The following is a 21,459-nucleotide window of genomic DNA, read 5'->3' on the forward strand; positions in this document are numbered from 1 at the left end:
AGGATTTTTTGATTTATTGTAGAGATGAGATCTCGCTGCCCAGGCGGGTCTCGAACCCGCGGGCTCAGGCAATCCACTCACCTCAGCCTCCCAAAGTCGCGGGATTACAGGCTGAGCCACCAAGCCCGGCTTCGTTGCAGCTTTCAGAGTTTTTTTCCATTCATAATATATTGGGATAAGTGACCAAGATAGCTTTCAGCCAGAGAAGGGCTCCAATGCCCTGAAGACTGAACTTATCAATATTTACAACTTATTACCAGCACAACAGTGTTCTACAGATCAGGACAGAAGAGCTAAATTATGTATATAAGTTGATTTTAAGCACAATTAAAATATTACATCATTATTTCATAATCTAGCTATAGTCTATTCCACAGCATACGCTAAATTTAAAATAGTCTTAATCATAAAATACCTTTATAATCTGACTTAACTCATGTCTCCCTTCTCATCCAGTTGCAGTTTTTCTATGGAAGCCCAACCATGGGCTTGATGACATATTTAACATTTTTACTTCACAGAGGATCAGGCAAATAGCCCATCCTCCGTCAAAAATATACTTTATTCCTTAAACTCAGAGTTACTGCCTTTGGATAACATTTTGTTACTGTACATTAGAGGAAATATGTTGGTATTTGTTTTAACTGACCCTGATTCTTGGTTTTCTGCCTGTTGTTCTGTAGTATTTACATAAGTACTAATGCTTGTTGCTCTTGTCTCCAAATCCAGATTCCTTCCTAATCCCAAATCATGACCTTTTGCAAGATAGTAAGCTCAAAAAACGTTGCCCACATTATTGCATAAAGGAAATTCGTAATAAATTGTTTTAAAATTATCAAATATAACCAGATTGAAAAGAACTGGAATAAAGTCAAGAGTTATCTCATTTTAGTTTAAAAAATAAAGCACATCTTTTACCCATCTGAGGTTCAAGATATATTAATAATTGATGTATAATTAGCAGAAAAGGATGAGCTAATCAACCGATTAGGTTATCTGTCACTTACCATATCAATTACTTTTAGCGATCACATTTAAGTATTTAAGTATTTGTTATCCTGTTCAGCAGCCTTAGGAGACTGACTGCTTATTGCACCTTCCTCTATAATGACTTCACCATCATGCATGCTGCATCTCCAACAAACAGTACTCTACTGGCACATTACTTAAAAATCCCTTTGTGTAAATACTAAGAAAAAACTATGTATTTACATAAAAAGTTATATACACAAATTAAAGGTTTATATATCCTTCAGTGATAGAGTAAGTGGAGCTATCAACCAAATTTTCTTTTTCTTTTTTTTAATCAATATTTTTTATTATGATTTTGTGGGGTACAGTTAAGGGTTAGGTGTACAATTACGTTTCATTCAGGCACCCTGTTGATAAGAGGTCTTTCCCATCCCCAACAGATATTTGTGACTGTTAATCCCATCCCCCTTCCCCCTCATTCTACCAAACTTTCTAAGAAATAAAATAACAAAATAAAATGATACATTTTAATAGAAGAAAAAATATTTTTAGAGAAATGTAAATCAGTAATAGCTGTAGGAAAGAAAGTGTAAAAGGTTTGATGATCAAGATAATTACTGATATTTGATACGTAATGGTAAAACAGTCAACATACCATTTCAGGTTGCCTTTTCTTCCCTTTGGCTAAAAGAACCATGAACACCTCATTTTTAAAAGTCAAACAACTTTGCATATAGTATTATGAGGGTGTTAAACACTATTTGTATGAAGACTCAATATAATATCAGTGAGTTAACAATAACTTACAGGTATTTCAATTCTTGCTTTAAGCATCTGATCTTTTTTAATATTCTGAACTTGAATTGCAGATCCTGTTAAAATGTTGGTTCCAGAACTACTGCAATCCACAACATAGACTGGAAGGTTTGGAGCACCTGAAAACTATTCAAAGGATGCAAAATAATTTAAGACCCCAATCAAACGTAACTGATTATTCACTAATTTTCACATTTTCAAATAATTCATTCCAGTTACTATTTCTGGCTATGAATTTAAAAAATCTACGTAGAACTCATTAACATTCTAGAAAACTTCTAAACAAGTAGTTTTCTACAGTGCTAGGTAAAATTTATGTGTTTTGGAAGGAAAACAACTTCTTCAATCACAATTCTTTTATTTATTTATTTATTTGGGTTTTCCTTTTCTTTTGTGGTCATCTACCTACTTTCATTTAACCATCCATTCCCAATCCTAAAAGACATTTCTATCATTGTATTCATAAATGAAATACTTCATCTGAAATGAGGGGAACGGAGGCAAGGGAGACGAGGGTAGGAAACTTATTATTCATAAATTTCTTTATGAAACTGAGCACAGTTGGCATCTTTATTGGTTTAAGAATGATGAAACTCTATTGGCAATGATATCCCACAAATTCCTCCGTGGAAAAATAATTTAAGACTTAAATACTATGCAACACTTACTATAAAGTAGCCAAAACATATAGTCATTACCATTTACTACGATAGGACTCAAAACCTAAATATTCTTATCTTCCAATACGCTTACCTTACACTGAACAAATAATTTTGGTTGTGCTGTTATGTTGTCTGATTCATCCAAAACTTCCACCTGAAATGGGAAAGCTGTTCCATTTTCTATAACTAAAATTTCAGAATCAGGTTTCACTTTCAGTCGACGAGGGTATCCTATCAGTAAATTACATAATGAAACACATACTCAGGTTCCAAAGACTGAATTACTGAATATCAAAAGAAATAACTTTGATGTTTAAAGATTCAATGTTTTATAAATGCCAAGAAAGAAAAAAATAAGCAACACCCATGTTTAATCAGTTCTATCTCAAAACACATAGATTCTATACATGATGAGAGCTCTCTTAATTGTATAAAGTGGTTGATGTTTAGATTTAGTTTATGACACAAGGTATAATATAGTGATAACTCATGCTAGAAATCACTTAAAATCTTTAAAAGTATTCAAATATGGGGAAAAAGTATGCAAGAGGAAAAAGAAAAGTTCATTAAAACTACTTTAATTACTAACTTTAATTTTACACGATGACTAATTTCTCTGGCACAAGTAACTACATTCTTGTTTTAGACATTGAAAGGATCACTCATATAGACATAATCAGATCAATTCATACAAAGACATGTTAGATTGCCCACTACTTTTTTATGTAATAAGTAAGTGACACCGCAAGTTTCCCCTAAGATTAATTAAGAAGGTTTACACTTCTGCAGTAAGCCATTGGGATTTGTTCCATAAACACCAATATTTTAAAATTCAATGTATGCTATATACTAGAAACAAAAGCATACACTATTCTACTGTGTAGTGATATTAGTTAATATTTATTATTTACTATATGCCAGGCACTATGCTAAGTTTTAATTAAGCACTATTCTCATATAAATCTCACAGTAATATTAGGAAGTTACTAGTATTATCTGCATTTTATAGGTGAAGAAACTTGAATCAGAGAATTAAGTATTTTGTCCAGGTCACAGGTTATTAACTGCTGGAAATGGGTTTAAATCTTGTTTTGTAATTTGAAACCCCTTGTCTTTTATCACTATACTATGCTACTTCTTACTTCATCATTTTTGCTTAAAATTCACCCCAATAAGTCAGAAGTATCTAGTTACTAAGAATTTTATCAAATCCAAACTTTTCAGTTAACCTCCCAAATAAATGTGTTTATTAATACATAATACTTCTACCAATGTGCCAATTTCAGTTAACAATTCATACTTGAGGAAAACTGCAACCAACTTGAATTTGTGAAAGCAAATAGCTAATATGTTTCTTTTTGCTTAAAACCAGTACAAAAGTTTGCATATGCACAATGATATGATCATGGTATTGTTAATATCAGACCTAAAACTTACATGCTAAACACTGTTGTATTATATAGGTATAGACATAGTAAAGTGTTAATGCAAACTCACGCATACTAGAACTGTGTCCTCTACTCAGTAAAACAGAACCATGCAAAGTGAGGACTACTTGTATTAACTTATTTAATCCTCAAAATAACTTCATGAGAATGGATATTAATCTCAATGTGCACATGAGGAAATTGAGACATAGAACAAGTTTACATAGATTCAAACCCAGAAAAGCAGACTCCAGAATGTACTCTGAATCTCTACTACAGACTGCCTCTTAAATTGGCCAGTATTTTCTATCCTATGTAACTTTAATGTAACTTCATTTTCTCAAGTCATTATCAAATTAATAAAAACTATATTAGAAACTTTTCTTCTTAAAATATTGTCCTTTTTAAAAACTGGTAATCTTTTTTTTTTTTTTTGAGTTGGAGTCTCACTCTGTCGCCCAGACTGGAGTACAGTGGCCGCTCCTGGCCACCACAGCCCTGACCTGCTGGGCTCCGGTGATCCTTCCACCTCCACCTTCCGAGTAGCCGGAATTACAGGCGCACGCTACCACGCCCAGCTAATTTTTTGATTTATTGTAGAGATGAGGTCTTGCCTGCCCAGGCGGGTCTCGAACCCGCGGGCTCAGGCAATCCACTCACCTCAGCCTCCCAAAGGTGTGGGATTACAGACTGAGCCACCGAGCCCGGCTAAAGAACTGGTAATTTCTATCAGTGCTATGTTTGACATTCAAAAGTATTTTTAGGACTTATACCATTTCCAACACCCCAAAATCTTCAACTTTGTATCATTATACTTTATCATAAGAATATTATTTTAAAAATACATATTAGGAATATTTCTTAAAATAATATTACCAGGTAGTAATCTAATTTTCAAAATCTGCGAGTCTTCTTTTAAACCAGGCAGAGTAACCTTCAGATTAAAATTCTGTTGAAAAAAATTTTAAGAATTAAACCCAAGTTCTAAATACATACCTAAGTAGTTTATTGCCTCAATCTTTATTTATATTTTGCTTTTAATTTTCATACTATTGTAGAAATCTACTCATCAACTTTATATTTACTAAAATTATCATGTATGTGTGTCAGAAATTCAGAGAAAAAAACTGACCAATAATGCTTCCTTATAGACAACAGTGTCTTCAAACTCAAAAGGCATAACCTCTGGATAATTATCAGAATCAAGATAGGGATTATAAAAAATGTGAAATAATAAACTACAAAGAAACAAAAATCTCAAAATTTCTAAATGCAATGTGGGTGTTCTGGATTGAATGCTGGGACAGAAAAATAACATTAATTGGAGACAATTGAATAAAGTCCATAGTTTTGTTAATAGTATTGTGTTAACACTAACTTCTTAGTCTGGATAAATATATGAGATTCAGTAAAAACATTAATAGAAAAACTTTGTATATGCTACTTCTTAATACTGTATTTGAACTCCTCTATAAATCTAAAGTGATTTCAAAATAAAGAAGTTTTTAAAATTTAGGAATTTGTAGTAAGTTTACCTTACTAGAGTCAAATTTTCCATTAATCTCATGTTCTTTTTCCAGAAAAATCTGAATTCAGAAAGATGTATAAAACTCAATTTTAATTTAATTTGATTACACACAGCAGTATATAGTACTTGAACAAATTTACTTGCTCTATTTCAAACATCATACTGATAGGGAAACATTTTAAACATACTGAAAGTAATGTGGAAGGCTGAGGCGGAAGGATCACCTGAGCCCAGCAGGTAGAGGCCATGGTGGTCGGGAGCGTGCACTGCACTCCAGACTGGGTGACAGAGTGAGACTCCAACTCAAAAGAAAAAAAGGAAGTAATGATACAGTGAAAAAAATAACACTAAGTTATTAACTATAGTGTTCCCTTTAGTCAGGTCTATTAGCTTTATAGAACTAATTGAAAAATGACCTTACTGGAGTTTTTATCTTTATCTTCCCTTTTTTATTTTGGTGGGTTTGGTTGGCTTTTTTTGAGTCATAGTCTCACTCTGTCACCCAGCCTGGAGTGCAGTGGTACCACCACAACCTCCGCAGTCTCAACCTACTGGGTTCAGGCAATCCTTTTGCCCCAGGGTTCTAAGCAGTTGGAACTGGTGGCATGTGCCACCACGTCTGGTTAATTATTGCTTTGATTTATTGAAGAGATGAAATCTTTCCAAGTTGCCTAGGCTGGTCACAAACAATTCTCTCACCTTCACCTCTCAAAGTGCTGTGAATACAGGTGTGAGCCACCACACCTGGCCCTGTTTGTTTTTTTTTTTTTAAATAGACCCACAAACTACATACAGGATTCCTTCCATAACCATATCCCTTCATCTAAATACCAAAGCAATATGTTTAAAGATGTGAGTTAAAGTTTTTCAGATTTCTGTCATTTTTGTTCTAAGAAAAATATTCAAAAATGGAAAGTAAGCTGGGAGTGGGGGCTCATGCCTGTAACCCCAGCACTTTGGCAGGTGGAAGCAAGAGGATTGCCCTAACCCAAGAGTTCAAGATCAGCCTGGGCAACTTGGCAAAGACTTCATCTCTGCAATAAATAAACATTAGCCAGACATGGTGGTGTGCTCCTGTAGCTCCAGCTACTTGAAAGGCTGAGGTGGAAGGACTGCCTGAGTACAGCAGGTCAAGGCTATGGTGGCTGTGAGCCTACCATCGCACTCCAGTCTAGGTGAATGAGACTCCAACTCAAATTTTAAAAAAGGACAGAAAAAGAGAGAGAGAAAAGAGAATCAGTGTAGTCCTGCATAACTGTGTTGAAAACATGACTTTGAATGTGAAAAAACTGAAGTGGAGATGATGAAGACAGTTTAAAAATATTAATTAATAAATGTTTAACAAATAACAGTAGTGAACACCTGATTTTTCTTACAGCTGTAACTGGTAAGTCAGGTGACATGATACTGATGAATTCCTATTGTCTTGTTTACACAAATAGGTCATTTCTTTCTTTCTTTTCTTTTTTTTTTGAGACAGGGTCTCGCTCTGTTACCCAGTCTGGAGTACAGTTATGTGATCATAACTCATTGCAAATGCAACTTCCTAAGCTCAAGCAGCTTGTCCCCCCACTTCAGCCTCCTGAATAGCTGGGGTTACAGGTGTGGACCACCACATTTGGCTAATTTTAAAAACTTTTCTTTTGTAGAGATAGAGTCTCTTGCTATATTTGCTGTCCAGGCTAGTCTCAAACTCCTGGCCTCAAGCGATTCTCTTGCCTAAGTCTCCCCAAAGTGCTTGGATTAGAGGCATGAGCCACCACACCAGGCTGATCATCCCATTCTAAATTTCCAATTTCATTTTTACAATATAAGAAATAAATACTTAATAGATATTATAAGGTTTATATATAATGCCTACCTTGCCTTGACAAGAGTTTACAGAGCCTTTTGCTGTCACACCTCGAATTATACAATTTGGTCCTTTGGTTATTTCTTCGTAATACAAAGATAAACCACTGAAAAAAATAAATTATTTTTTTAACGTCCTCTCAATTACCTACAAATAAGCTGCAAACGTGTTTATGTTTGCTTATGTGCCATTGACATGTTTTTCTAATAACATTTTTTTAAGTAGGAAGAAATAACTAGACAGAAGCAAATTCCCAAATTTCTTTAACAAAGAAACTGATCCAACAAGTATTAATAAGTGATACCAATGGGATAAACACTGAAAATGATACGATATCATGCAAAATTAAAAATGCATATATCGAATTAGTAAATATCCAAGCGAGTACCTAATCCAATGTTAGACCATGTATACAGGTCTAAGAAAAGGAAAAACCCCAACAGTCCAGTTTTAAAGATGCCCTCAGTTTTTGTAATGGATTCTTTCAAATCTTTCACCAGTAGCATTTTTGGCACCTATTATTAAACTGAACATCAATTTTAGATGAAGTCCAAATAACTGAAGATAGCCTTGTGATGATGTAATCTGGTTAGACTATATACTGAGATTCCCCTAAACTACTGTCACGAGCAATGATTCCTAAAACTGATTCTAAAGCTAATTTCATCAGCTTTGACCAACTGTAGATCTTTACAGTGGTAACATTTTACTCTACCAAAGGTAAAGAAAGGGGAAAAAAGTAAAACTATAGATAGCAGATACTAACAAGATTTCACTCCAACAAGGTGCTCTACATAGATCATCCTACAATAGAGCTCACAGGCAACAACAGCCTTTCTACACTCTCGATGGAGAAAATGTCTAATTTTTCTGAGGAATGTTAAATGTTTGCAGGTATTTTCTGAATAAATTGTAAAGCTCATTTGAAAAAAGATGTAAAGTAGCATACAAGATAAAATGAATTCCCTGAGAAAGTTGGTATATTAACCATATATATCTATTTTCACTCTCTTAAAACATCACTAATATTGAGGCAGGCTATTCAGTGCAGGTTACACATAGATAGGTTTCTTGTAGGCAATTTAAATCAAAATAGGATAAGCATTCAGACATCTTTCTTATATGTATATGACCTCCACCTAACCAACCAGGGACACCAGACCAGACCACCTTGCAGGCTGGAATGTGCAGCCCACCCTCTTAGCTCATTGTTAGTATAACTATCATTGTAAAAGTTTATCAAAGTTTCTTATCAAAGGCAAATGCATGTTCTTTCTCTTAAAACGTCCATGCACATCAGGCATGCCTTTTTCTCTCTAATAAGTTGTCTTAAACTATACTTGGATTCACTCTAAAATTCTTTCCTGTGGCAAGTCAAAAGAAATTGTGGAGCATCACCTGCACATCACTCAACAACATGACAGTGAAGGGATTTACCCCATTATTACAGGAAACATTAGAAAAAAACAGAAGGAAGAAGAGGTAAGGACAACAAAACTTATCAGCAAGAAAACAGAACAGACAAGCGGCAAATGTCTTAGCAGTCTCAAGAAAGCTGAATCCTAAAATAGTAGCAGGAAAAAACTGGAAAACGATCTATCACAAAATCTCCATTTGCTGCTCAGAATCGGTGGCACCAGGGTCTTCTGAAAGTGAGAGCAGGTTTGCTTATTTTTAATAAAAGATTGATGGAAGTTTAGATCTCAGATCTCCCCTCTCTACTTCTGGCAGATGATTGAGATTATTCTCTGAAAAAGTTAACACAGAGGATCTCTGAACCACAGACAGCAGATACTAACAACAGGATTTCCCTCCAACAAGATGGTCCACACAAATCACCCTATAGTAGAGTTCACAGCCTTTTCACATTCTCAGTCTCTCATTTGCATTTCAGTACTCTACTCATTTACAAATAGATGATCAATAACCAGATATCTGAAGAAACCAAGAACAAACAAGCAAAAAAGCAATTAAGCTGGAGACAACAGAGATTATCTGTATAGGTAAAACAAAACTGACATTCACTTTATCAATGAAAAAAGTAATACATTCACAAAACAAGAAGATAATCTATAAAAAAAAATTCAGAGAGCCAGAAAGAACCCATGGAAGTTAAAAATGTGACAGCAGAAAGGAAAAACTCAATGGAAAGGTGGTACAGGTTGAGAAAATCTGTCAGAAAATAAAAACAGAAACCACAAAATGTTTAAGAAAAATAGTCTTTCAGACCTATTTCTTAATATAAGGGCTTTTTAGGGGCTGCTAAAATAAAGGCAAATTCTAAGGACAGACCCAAACTTTCATGAAAAGCATATATTTCATTGCTTCAGTTTTTAAAACATAAACATAAATTGCATCAGCAAGTTAAAAGCCTACTAGTAGGTAATACCACTGTTTAAATGTTCATAACTTCTAAGTAAACAACAAAATAAATAGTGGTATTACTAACAGGTTGAATTATCAGGAGCTATATCACACCTGCAAAAGAGATGTGGTACGACCTAAACACCTAAACAACTTCGGCAATAGATTCAGTGAAGCAATTTACATATGACACTATAGTCACAGAGAATAGCTTGGGGCTAAGTAAATCCCCCAGAGGTCATAACATTCACTAACATTTTAAATGATAATATCAAAGTTAACAACCTCAGAAAAATAATTTAAACTTGAAAAGAGTGAATGCTTAGTAAATATGAAAGGACAAATGCAAATGCAAAGTTGATCCTTCAACTTACCTTGCTTCAAGAACTGGCTGAATATCAGTTACTAGTTGGCTAGTATGACCAAATTCATCCTGAAACTCCAGAGGGATATTGAATGGAACTCCAACACGAAAAGGAGGATCCAGAAGACCAAATGAAAATTTCTCTGGCTTACCCTCTTTAACACAAACAAAAGTGAAAACAAAAGCAAGTTCACTATTCAGACAATTCACTAGAGATCAGAAACAAATCCATTTATATATGAGAAATTAGACTATGATAACGATGGCATTTTAAACCAGTGTAAAAATTATAAAAATTATATAAACAATCTACTGGGAAAATAAAGTTAGATCTTTATCTCACACAGTAAATAAAAGCAAATTTCTAGAGACAGCGATAAATTGATTTTAAATATGCAATTATTAGAATATTAAGAAGAAAGTTTACAATCTTATTATAGGAGAGAACTTCTAAAACAAAACGCAACATTCAATAACTATAAAAAGCTATCTCTGATGAAGTTAAATATAAGATAAAGTTCTACATGAAAAAATAATTGCAACATATGTAACAAACAACTAAACTTCAGAATACATGAAAACCTATAAACAAGCTGTTATCAAAGTATGGTTCTGGTCTAGCAGTTTCAGTATCCCATGGGAACTTAACAGAAATGCAAATTCTAGGGTTCACCTCAAACCTGCTGAATCAGAAACGCTGGGAGACTCAGCAGGCTGTTTTAATAAGCCCTTCAGGTGACTCTGATACAAACTCAAATTTGAGAACCACAGTAAATGAACAGGCCTTCACAGATTACATACAATGTACAACAAAGGCTAGAATCGGTACATAACCTAAAAATCAGAGACAGAATTTAACCACTAATTATGCTTAATAAATATATAGTTCAGCTAGGAATACGCATAAGGAAAATCGGAACTCTCATATTCTGCTGGTGAAGGTACCATGGCATAGCCTTTTAGAAATTCTACTTTTTGGTATCCACCCTAGACAGATTCTAGCACATGTACACAAAGCAGCACAATTTTGTTTGTTTTGTTCTGAGTTGGAGTCTCACTATTGCCCAGCCTGGAGTGCAGTGGCACGTTCACTGCCACCCCAGTGTCGACCTGCTGGGCTCTGGCAATCCTTCCACCTCAGCCTTCCAAGTAGCCAGAACAACAGGAGCACGCTACTGTGCCCAGCTAATTTTTTATTTATTATAGAGACAAGATCTCACCAAGTTGCCCAGGCTGGTCTCGAACCCGTGGGCTCAGGCAATCTACTTGCCTTGGCCTCCCAAAGTGTTAGGATTACAGGCTGAGCCACTAAGTCCAGTCAATTTTGGTTTTCCATATAGCAAAACGGTTTGTAAAACTGGAAACAACATAAATGGTTCATTAACAGGAAACTGCTTAAACAATAGAAAATACATACTATGAAATGTTCCACAGTTATTAAAAGAACATGCAGATTTACATGTAATTAAGTCTCTACTAATTTTTTTTTTAAAGTCTCCAAGGTGATCCTTCCAATTAAAGAAGGCAAGACAATCACAGGTACTTAGATCAGTTCTCTACAGAAACCCCGTAACAACGACACTAGAGATTATTTTAGGAGACCTGAAATCCTACAAAAACAGCAATCAAGAAAAAGGACAATAGAATTGGAACACCAAAGAACACAAGGACAAGTATAACTGACTTAGCAGAAAGACCCAAGAACATCAAATCTTCAAACAGCTATTAAGCACAGACCCAATTTGATTCACATTACAAGACACTCAAAAGTGACAGGAATTAAGTCTGTTTAAGGAGCACGTCCCCAGATCCCCATCCTTCAATGCATCCTTCTTCATCCCCAGCAAAAATGGAAGGATTCTTTTCCAGAGAAGGGAGAGGAGGTCTAAGAAGTGAGGGACACAGCACTACTAAAGTGTCACAGTTTACTGAAACAGAAAAATCAAGTGAAAGATTACATATTATGACTTGCTTCTTGATGAATAGAAAAAGAAAGAAAGAAAAAAATGTGAGCCCCCTCATCCCAACCTCTCTTCCAACAGTCTTGACTCCTGAAATGCTGGTGGCCAGTTCTTTATCCTCCTAGCAACTGACTGGAAGGCTCCACTCTGGGAAATCTGAACAGTCAAAGAGAGAAGACCTAAAAACTTCATAATTTCCCCCAATAAAATACAAGTTTTCAAGCATCCTATTTTTAAATGTCAGCATACTGCTAGTCATGTAAGAGTATATCTAATATGAAAGACTCAGAGCAAGAAGAAAATAAAAGAACATGGAAGAAACAGACTATGAGTAAGGAAAAATGTGTCAAGAGAAACCCCCAGTATTATTAATATCCTCAGAAAATTAAAGATACTAAACTCATGAAGTAGGAAAACAATGCTTCTAAAAAGGAATTTAAAAAAATATTTTATAAACTAAAAATGATAGGAAAAAGAGAAAACTCAATAGAAAGTGCAGAATATCAAGTTAAGGAAATCTCCAACGAAGTAAAAAATAAAACCAAGAAGTGGAAAGTAGAAAAAACAAAAGTGGCTCAACCTGTAATCCCACGCCTTTGGGAGGCTGAGGTGAGTGGATGGCCTGAGCCTGCGGGTTCGAGACCCACCTGGGCAGCAAGACCTCATCTCTACAATAAATCAAAAAATTAGCTGGGCGTGGTAGCGCATGCCTGTAATTCCGGCTACTTGTAAGGCTGAGGTGGAAGGATCAGGGGAGCCCAGCAGGTCGAGGCTGCGGTGGCCGGGAGCGGCCACTGCACTCCAGTCTGGGCGACAGAGTGAGACTCCAACTCAAAAAAAAAAAAGAAAAAACAAAAGTAGTATACCAGTCAGGAAATCCAGTATCTTAATAACAGATGTTTTAGAGAAAAAGAACAGAGTAGAAAAGCAAAGTTATCCAAGAAAAAAACCCTAGAAAATAAAATAGGCGTATATGAGATTTATAGCCAGCTGATGAATGAAACAGCAACAACAAAAGGTAGAAAACAATGTCCTCAAAATTCAGAAGGAAAAGATTATCAAGTAGAGTTATAAAGCCATTTAAAAACTAAGGTGGTTAACCCAACTCTGCAAATACCTTTACTGAATTATCTCTTTCCCTCTTGATTTAAAATGCCATTTTTAGCATACAATTATATGCTTACCTTTAACAGAAAATTTAATTGCTTTAGATGGTAGTGGTCTTCCTGCGTAAGTGTCTGCACTACTTTCATTCAATACAACTTGCAATTTCAATGTATAATTCCCCAACTTTTGAATATTTTCTGGATAAATTAAGAAAAAATTAAAAATCAAGTCAACATAATACTGACATATTTTTTAACATTAAGAATAAGAACTCACCCATTTTTTTAAACCAGTAAGGCCATTTTCCTCCATGTTGACTAATATGTGAAATGATTTCTTTATTTCCACTTGAAGCTTAATAAAAGAAAAGAGAAACAATACTGTCTTGAGAAATTGAACATAAAACATGAATATTAAGTGTTCTACTGGCACCAAATATGTTTATTTGCTGTATATCTAAGAATTTGGTTTGAAGCTTCAAAAGAGCTAATGCTATCCTATATAAGCAATAATGAAAGTTTACTCATTCAGCTAATTAAAATCCCTTTATTTCAAATCTTTTACTTTATGTGCAAGTAAGATAAACTGGTACAAACAAAAGGATATGATAATTCTTTGATAGTAAAAAAAAAAAAAAAAAATTACGTTCTTTAAAAGTTTTTTCCAAAATTAAAATAGCATAGTTTATTAATACAGAGTACTCTCCAACTTCTACTGATCTACTGTTAAGAGAATAAAAAAAATTCAGGAAAGATAAGCCAAAAACTAATAAAATTACTATCTAAATAGAAAGGAAAAAACAGAATAAAGAGATAACATGACTTCTCTGAAATATTCCTTGTTATTTATTGTCCACTTAAGAATTGTAAATGACTTAAATACCCAAAAAACATTACAAAGTAGGTGACACGACCACACAGACAATAAAAGAGAATTACTTCAAGTAACTTTAGAATAAATACTTAAAAAAAAAACTATTTTAAAAGAGAAAAATATTTTAAGGAAAATAAAGCTGCAAGAAGTCAATTTTAATTTAATAATCTTATATTAAGGAATGCCATCAGTGTAATTATTTTAAAACTATTTGTTATATGATGAAGCAAACACACAATTGCTAAGAATGTTAGGAATTGTGATTTTCAATACGATAGACAGGAAATACGAGGGGGGACCTCCCCAAAAAACACCATAACTATTTTTTTGGAATGGCAGGCTTCTTGTAGTACAGGCTTACCTTAGGTAAGTGTTCTAAGAACATACAGGCATCAGTGTACCAGCTAGCGTTGTTGTGAGATGCTATATGTGGCTTGAGTGAAGTTTTGTCTTTTTTTTTTAAGATTCTTTCAACATGTTTGCCCATTTCAAGATGGGTGATTTAGAAGCACACCTCCTCACAACACACTGCGCTGTGTTCAGCAGTTTTTGACCAAAAATGGCATGACCCCCATTTCCCACCCTCCTTATTCACCTGATCTTGCCTGGGACTTTGTTTTGTTTCCCTAGTTGAAAAAAGTCCTCAAAGGGAAATGTTGTGCTGATGTGAAAGAGGTGAAACAAAGTGGCAGAAGCACTAAAAGGTATCAAAACCGATAAGTTCAAAAACCGTTTTGAGCAGTGGAAAGTGTCTTGATAGGTATACTGCATCCAAATGAGAGTATTTTAAAGGTGACTAAGGCTTAAACATGCAAGAATACACAATTTTTAATAAATAAATTCCGGGTTTTTTTTGGGGGGGTTCCTCCTTGTATATAATCAAGGTGGTTAATTAAAAATGCAAAATAGTATAAATTCAGTTTTTCTTCTCTTCTTTCAAAAAGTTATTCCTAATTGTCAATTTAAAAGCCAAGAAGCAATTTCACCCAGTGGCAATGTACAATCCTAACACTCAGGTTGGGGCCTTTAAATACCACTCCCCATTGAAAGGACCCAGGAGTAGTCACTGACTCCGGGTCTAGGGTCAAGCACATATAGAAGAAGATTCTATGGTATCCTGAGTCAGAAAGTAAGAAAGCTTATATCAAAGATCAAATGTATCCTATCAAGAGGACACAGGAGCCAACATGAAGGCACATCAAAAAGAATAAAGCATATTAAATATATAAAACCCAGAAAGTACACAAAAACACTTAAACAAAAACCCTCACTGGGCATTACTGTACAGCACCAATTCATGACTCTGATAATCTACAATTAAATACCTACCTTTATATGGAATTCCATAATCCATCCTAGCAATACTAAGAGTGGGACAACTACATGCAAAACAGTATAAATTCAGTTTTTCTTCTCTTCTTTCAAAAAGTTATTCCTAATTGTCAATTTAAAAGCCAAGAAGCAATTTCACCCAGTGGCAATGTGCAATCCTTGATGTAACACGACAAGACACACACATTACCTATATAGGACTAATTCCTGCTTTAGGGGAAAAGAAAAGCACTAATTCCTGCTTTAGGGGAAAAGCAATTTCACCCAGTGGCAATGTGCCCCTTGATGTAACACGATAAGAAACACACATTACCTATATAGCACTAATTCCTGCTTTAGGGGAAAAGAATAGTGAATTTAAACCTAATCAAGCTGTTAGGGCTAACTTTCAATTTTTGGGAAGTAGAATAACAGAACAGATAAGTAACATCTGTGATAGTGTGGTATAATAAAAAATACATATTTGGTCTTCCTGGCACAGAGCTCATAATACCTCAGAGTTCCCTGATAAGGATGAGAGGAGTGTCTTATTCATAATAAGGCTCTTAAACCACACCTGTGTTTATGTTAATGAAGTGACTTTTATAAAGACTCTAATTATGCCAAGGGAATGAACCATGTGATTAGAGGGTTGGGACTTTCAGCATTAACCTGTCTCCTGGGAAGGGAGAAGAGCTAGAGTTCCATCACCAATGGTCAGTGATTTAATCATTTAGGCCTGGGTAATGAAGCCTCCACATCAAGATGCTGAGAGGGTGGCATGCCTGAGAGGGCATGGAGGCTATGTGCCCTTCCCCCATACCTTGTCTGGCACATCTCTTCTATTTGGCTGTTCCTAAGTTGTATCCTTCACAGTAAATATAAGTGAACGTTCCCCTGAGTTCTGTGAGCCCTTCTAGCAAATTACCGAAGGAAGAGGTTGTGGGAACCTCCCAATTATAGCTGATCGGTCAAAAGTATGGTTAGAAGTACCTGGGATGGGAATCTGAAGTGAGCACAGTCTTATGGTATTTAACCTGTGAGGTATAAGCTAAGTGTGTCTGAGTTAAACTCTACTGGTGTCCTATGAGAATGAAAAACTGGTTGGTATGGGGGTAAAAATCCCCACATTTGGTGTAAGAAGTGTTCTGGGAGAGAAGAAAAAAGTTTGTTTTCTTCTTTAATATCCCAAGAGAACAAACAAGTTACGTGGGGAAAAAATTATGTCAAACACTCTCCAGAACAAGTGATTGGGTTTTGTCAGAAAATCAGTAGCATAAAAAAGGAGGAAACTCTACTATGGGGAAACAGACTTAAGATGATATGTAACTAACTGTAATACATATACCTGATTCCCCCCCCCCAAACAACCATAACAAGACATCCTTATGAAAAATCAGGGAAATTTGAGTTAGACTGGGTATCAGATGGTACCAATAAATTACTGTGAAAACTGAATTATAATTACATAAGAATGTTTTTAAGAGGTGGGTACAGTTGCCATTCAACCACCACAAAAAGGAAAAATGAAGCAAGAAAAGTCAAATGTTTCAAAACTGTTGAACTAGGTTAATCAATATATTGGGGTTCATTATGCAATTCCTCTTCTTTTTTATTTTTAATTTTAAAAATTAGCTTAAAAAACTGTTTTTTTTGGTGGCTCAACCTGTAATCCCGCGCCTTTGGGAGGCTGAGGTGAGTGGATTGCCTGAGCCCGCGGGTTCGAGACCTGCCTGGGCAGCGAGACCTCATTTCTACAATAAATCAAAAAAATCAGCTGGGCGTGGTAGCACATGTCTGTAATTCCGGCTACTTGGAAGGCTGAGGCGGAAGGATCGCCGGAGCCCAGCAGGTCGAGGCTGTGGTGGCTGGGAGCGGCCACTGCACTCCAGTCTGGGCAACAGAGTGAGACTCCAACTCAAAAAAAAAAACAAAAAAAACTATTTTTTTTTCCTTCCTACAAGATACCAGATTAGAAGCTTTGTTAGTATACCTCAACCCACTTGGAAATAGCAAAAGAGTGTGCAGAGATTCACACTATAAACTTTTATCCAAGAAGGAAAATGGGAGCTCAACATAAAAGTGAAAGAAACTGAATCCTTTGAAAAGTCACTTCTTTGAAAAGCTAAGCAAAACTGACAGAACTCTAGCTAGACTAACCAAGAAAAGAGAGAAAATTCAAATAAACACAATCAGAAATGAAAAGGAGACATTACAACTGATACCACAGAAATGCAAAAGACCATCAGAGAATATTATGAATAACTATGCATCTCTGTATTATTCAGGTTTTTCCAGAGAGATAGAACAACTAAGATATGTGTATAAATCAAAGGGAATATTGGGTAGAACTGGCTCACACAATTATAAAGCAAAGTCCTATAACAAACAGTACATCTGCAAGCTGGGCAATGAGAAAAGTTGGGAGCATGGCTCAGTCCAAGTCTCAAAACCAGAGAAGTTGACAGTCAGCCCTCAGTCTGAAGCCAAAGGCCTGAGAGCTCCCAGGAGGCTGCTACTACAAGTCACAGAGTCCAAAGACTGAAGAATCTGGAGTCTGATGATCAAGGCAGGAAAAGAGAAAGCGAAGTATCCTGCCAGAGAAGGGAGAAAGACAGCAGAGGGAAACTCAGCAAGGTATCTATCCCAGTTCTTCTGCTTGTTTGTTATAACTGTGCTGTAATGATTAAATAGATGGTGCCTGCCCATAGCGAGGGGAGGTCTTCCTCTCCCAAGTCAACAATTCACATATCAATCTCCTCTGGAAACACCCTCACAGACACATACAAAAATAATGGTCCATCAGCTATCTAGGCATCCTCAACCAAGTCAAGTTGACACCTAATATTAAGCATCATACCCACAAACTAGAAAGCAAATAAATTCCTGAAAATATATAACCGCCCAAGATTGAACCAGGAAAAAACAGAAATCCTGAACAGATCAATAATGACTAGTGAGATTAAATCAGTAATGAAACAAAACAAAACAAAAAACCTTCCCAACAAAAACAAAAAAGCTGAGGACCAGATGGATTAACAATTGAATTCTGTCAAATGTTCAAGGAAATACTGGTACCGATCTTCCGAACCTTTTTTCAAAAAAGTTGAGGAGGAGGGAACAATCCATAACTCAGCTTATGAAGCCAATATCACTCTGATATAAAAGCTGAACAAGGACAAAAAGAAAACAACAAAACTATGGGTCTATATCCCTGGTGAACACAGATGCTAAATCCCTCATCAAAATACTAGCAAACATTTTTTGATGTGCTGATATCCAACAGCACATCAAAAAAATAATACATCACTACCAAGTGGGTTTTATTCCATGGATGCAAGGATGGTTCAACATATGCAAATCGATACACAATTCTCAACAAAAACAGAATTAAAAACAAAAACCATATGATCATCTCAACAGATGCAGAAAAAGTATTTCATAAAATTCAGCAGCCTTTCATGATAAAAACCTTCAATTAATTAGGCGTACAAGAAACATACCTCAAAATAATAAAAGCCATAGACAACGAACACACAGTCAACATCATACTGAACGGGGAGAGGCTGAAAGTATTCCCACTAATTCAAAAAAAGACATCAAATTATGTGTTTGCTCATGATATAATCTTATACGTGGAAAACCCTAAAGACTCTTAGATTTGACAAATTACTTCAGTCAAGTTTCAAAATATAAAATCAACATAAAAAATCAGTAGCATTTCCATGCACAAATAATCAAGCTGAGAACCAAATCAATAAGTCAATCCTATTTATAGTAACTACCAAAAAAATAAAATACTTAAGAATATATTTAACCAAGGAAGTGAAAGATCTCTACAAAGAAAACTATAAAATAATTGATGAAAGAAATTGCAGCTGGGCACGGTAGCTCATAACTGTAATCCCAGCACTTTGGGAAGCAGAGGCGAGAGGACTGCCTGAGCTCAAGTGCTCAAGACCAGCCTGGGCAACATGGCGAAACCTCATCTCTATAATAAAACAAAAAATTAACCAGGCGTGGTGGCACACGCCTGTGGTTCCAGCTACTTGGAAGGATCCCTTGAGCACAGCAGGCTGAGGTTGCGGTGGTTGTGAGCATGCTACCGCACTCCACCCTGGGTGACAAAGTAAGACTCCAACTCAAAAAAAAAAAAAAGAGAAATTGTAGATGATACAAACAAATGAAGAAATATTCCATGCTCATGAATTGGAAGAATCAATATTGTCAAAAATGACCACATGGCCCAAAGCAATCTACAGATCCAATTCAGAGCTTTCAATCTATCAAAATAATATTGCACAGAATTAGAAAAAACAATCCTCAAATGCATATGAGCCTGAAAAAAGAGCCTGAATAGCCAAAGCATTCCTAAGCATAAAAAGTAAAGCTGGAGGAATCACATTACTTGACTTTAAGTTATATTACAAAGGCTACAGAAACCAAAACAATATGGTATTAGTATAATAATAGATCAATGAAACAAAATACAGAACCCAGAAATATAGCCACATACTTACGGCCAACTGATATTTGAAAACACTGACACCGAGCTCGGTGGCTCAGATTGTAATCCCAGCACTTTGGGAGGCCAAGGCAAGTGAATTGCCTGAGCCCGTGGGTTCGAGACCTATCCAGGCAACTTGGCAAGACCTTGCCCCTACAATAAATCAAAAAGAAGCAGGGCGTGGTAGCACACGCCTGTAGTTCCAGATACTTGGAAGCCTGAGTCAGAAGGATTGTCGGAGCCCAGCAGGTCGAGGCTGCGGTGGCTGGGAGCATGCCACTGCACTCCAGTCTGGGCGACAGAGTGAGACTCCAATTTAAAAAAAAAGAAAACACTGACAAAAACATACTGAGGTATGCCCTTTTCAATAAATGGTGCTGAAAAATCGGATTGTCATATGCAGAAGAATGAAACAGAAGCTCTATGTCTCATCATATACAAAAATTAACTCAAAAAGGATTAAAGAATAAATATAAAGACTTGAAATTACAAATATAGGAGAAGAAAGCCTAGAAAAAATCTCTTCTAGACGCTGGCCAATACAAAAATAATTCATGGCTGAGACAACAAAGCAAATTCAGCCAAAGCAAAAATAGACAAATGGGACTTACTAATCTAAAAGGGTTCTGCAGAGCAAAAGAAACAATCAACAGAGTGAACAGACAACCTGCAGAATGGGAGAAAATACTTGCTAACTATACATCTGAAAGGGGACTGATATTCAGAATCTAGAAGGAATTCAAACAACAACAGTAACATTACCCAAATAACCAAGTTAAAAACTGGGCAAAGGAAATTAACATTGTTCAAAAAAAGAACTAAAAGTAGTCAGGAAGCATATTTTAAAATGTTCAATATCACTAATCATCATAGAAATGTTAATTAAAATCACATTGAGACAATATCTTACACAAGTAAAAAATATCATGTTGAGCCAGGCTCGGTGGCTCAGCCTGTAATCCCGCGCCTTTGGGAGGCTGAGGTGAGTGGATGGCCTGAGCCCGCGGGTTCGAGACCTGCCTGGGCAGCAAGAACTCATCTCTACAATAAATCAAAAAATTAGCCAGGCGTGGTAGCGCATGCCTATAATTCTGGCTACTTGGAAGGCTGAGGCGGAAGGATTGCCGGAGCCCAGTAGGTCGAGGCTGAGGTGGCTGGGAGCGGCCACTGCACTCCAGTCTGGGCGACAGAGTGAGACTCCAACTCAAAAAAAAAAACATGTTTGCAAGGATACAGAGAAAAGAGAAGGCTTATACTCTGTAGGTAGGAATGTAAATTAGTACAAGCTTTATGGTATGGAGTATGGAGATTTCTCAAAGAACTAAAAGTAGAACTACTCTATAATTCCACAATCCCTCTGCTGGGCATCTACCTAAAGAAAAATACATCATTATATATTTAAAAACCCTGTACTTGTATGTTTATTGCAGCACTACTCACAACAGTAAAGATATGGAGTCAACTTAAGTGTCTATCAATGAGTGATTGGATAAGGAAAATGTAGTATATATCATGGAATACCACTCAACCATAAAAAAGAACGAAATCATGGCTTTTACAGCAACATGGATGAAACGAAGGTCATTATTTTAAGTAAAATAACTCAGAAACAGCCAGGCTTGGTGGCTCAGCCTATAATCCCGCGCCTTGGGAGGCTGAGATGAGTGGATTGCCTGAGCCCGCGGGTTCGAGACCCACCTGGGCAACTGGCGAGA

The 21,459-nt window shown here is 36.0% G+C and overlaps 1 protein-coding gene across 1 annotated transcript in view; it reads right to left on the reverse strand.

Annotated features, from left to right (window-relative positions):
- The window catches only part of SMCHD1 (structural maintenance of chromosomes flexible hinge domain containing 1), a 144,605-nt gene that overhangs the window by 56,806 nt on the left and 66,340 nt on the right, over nt 1-21,459 (reverse strand). The window contains exons 18-24 of the mRNA XM_021707416.1: nt 13,330-13,407; nt 13,131-13,250; nt 9,996-10,140; nt 7,267-7,363; nt 4,754-4,826; nt 2,542-2,681; nt 1,780-1,914 (exon numbers count right to left, since the gene is read on the reverse strand). Coding sequence (XP_021563091.1) covers nt 1,780-1,914; nt 2,542-2,681; nt 4,754-4,826; nt 7,267-7,363; nt 9,996-10,140; nt 13,131-13,250; nt 13,330-13,407 — 788 coding nt within the window. The remainder of the gene's footprint in view (nt 1-1,779; nt 1,915-2,541; nt 2,682-4,753; nt 4,827-7,266; nt 7,364-9,995; nt 10,141-13,130; nt 13,251-13,329; nt 13,408-21,459) is intronic.

The sequence above is a fragment of the Carlito syrichta genome, unplaced genomic scaffold (genome assembly GCF_000164805.1).
Source record: "Carlito syrichta isolate Samal-C Ts95f unplaced genomic scaffold, Tarsius_syrichta-2.0.1 Scaffold317479, whole genome shotgun sequence".
NCBI lineage: Eukaryota > Metazoa > Chordata > Mammalia > Primates > Tarsiidae > Carlito > Carlito syrichta.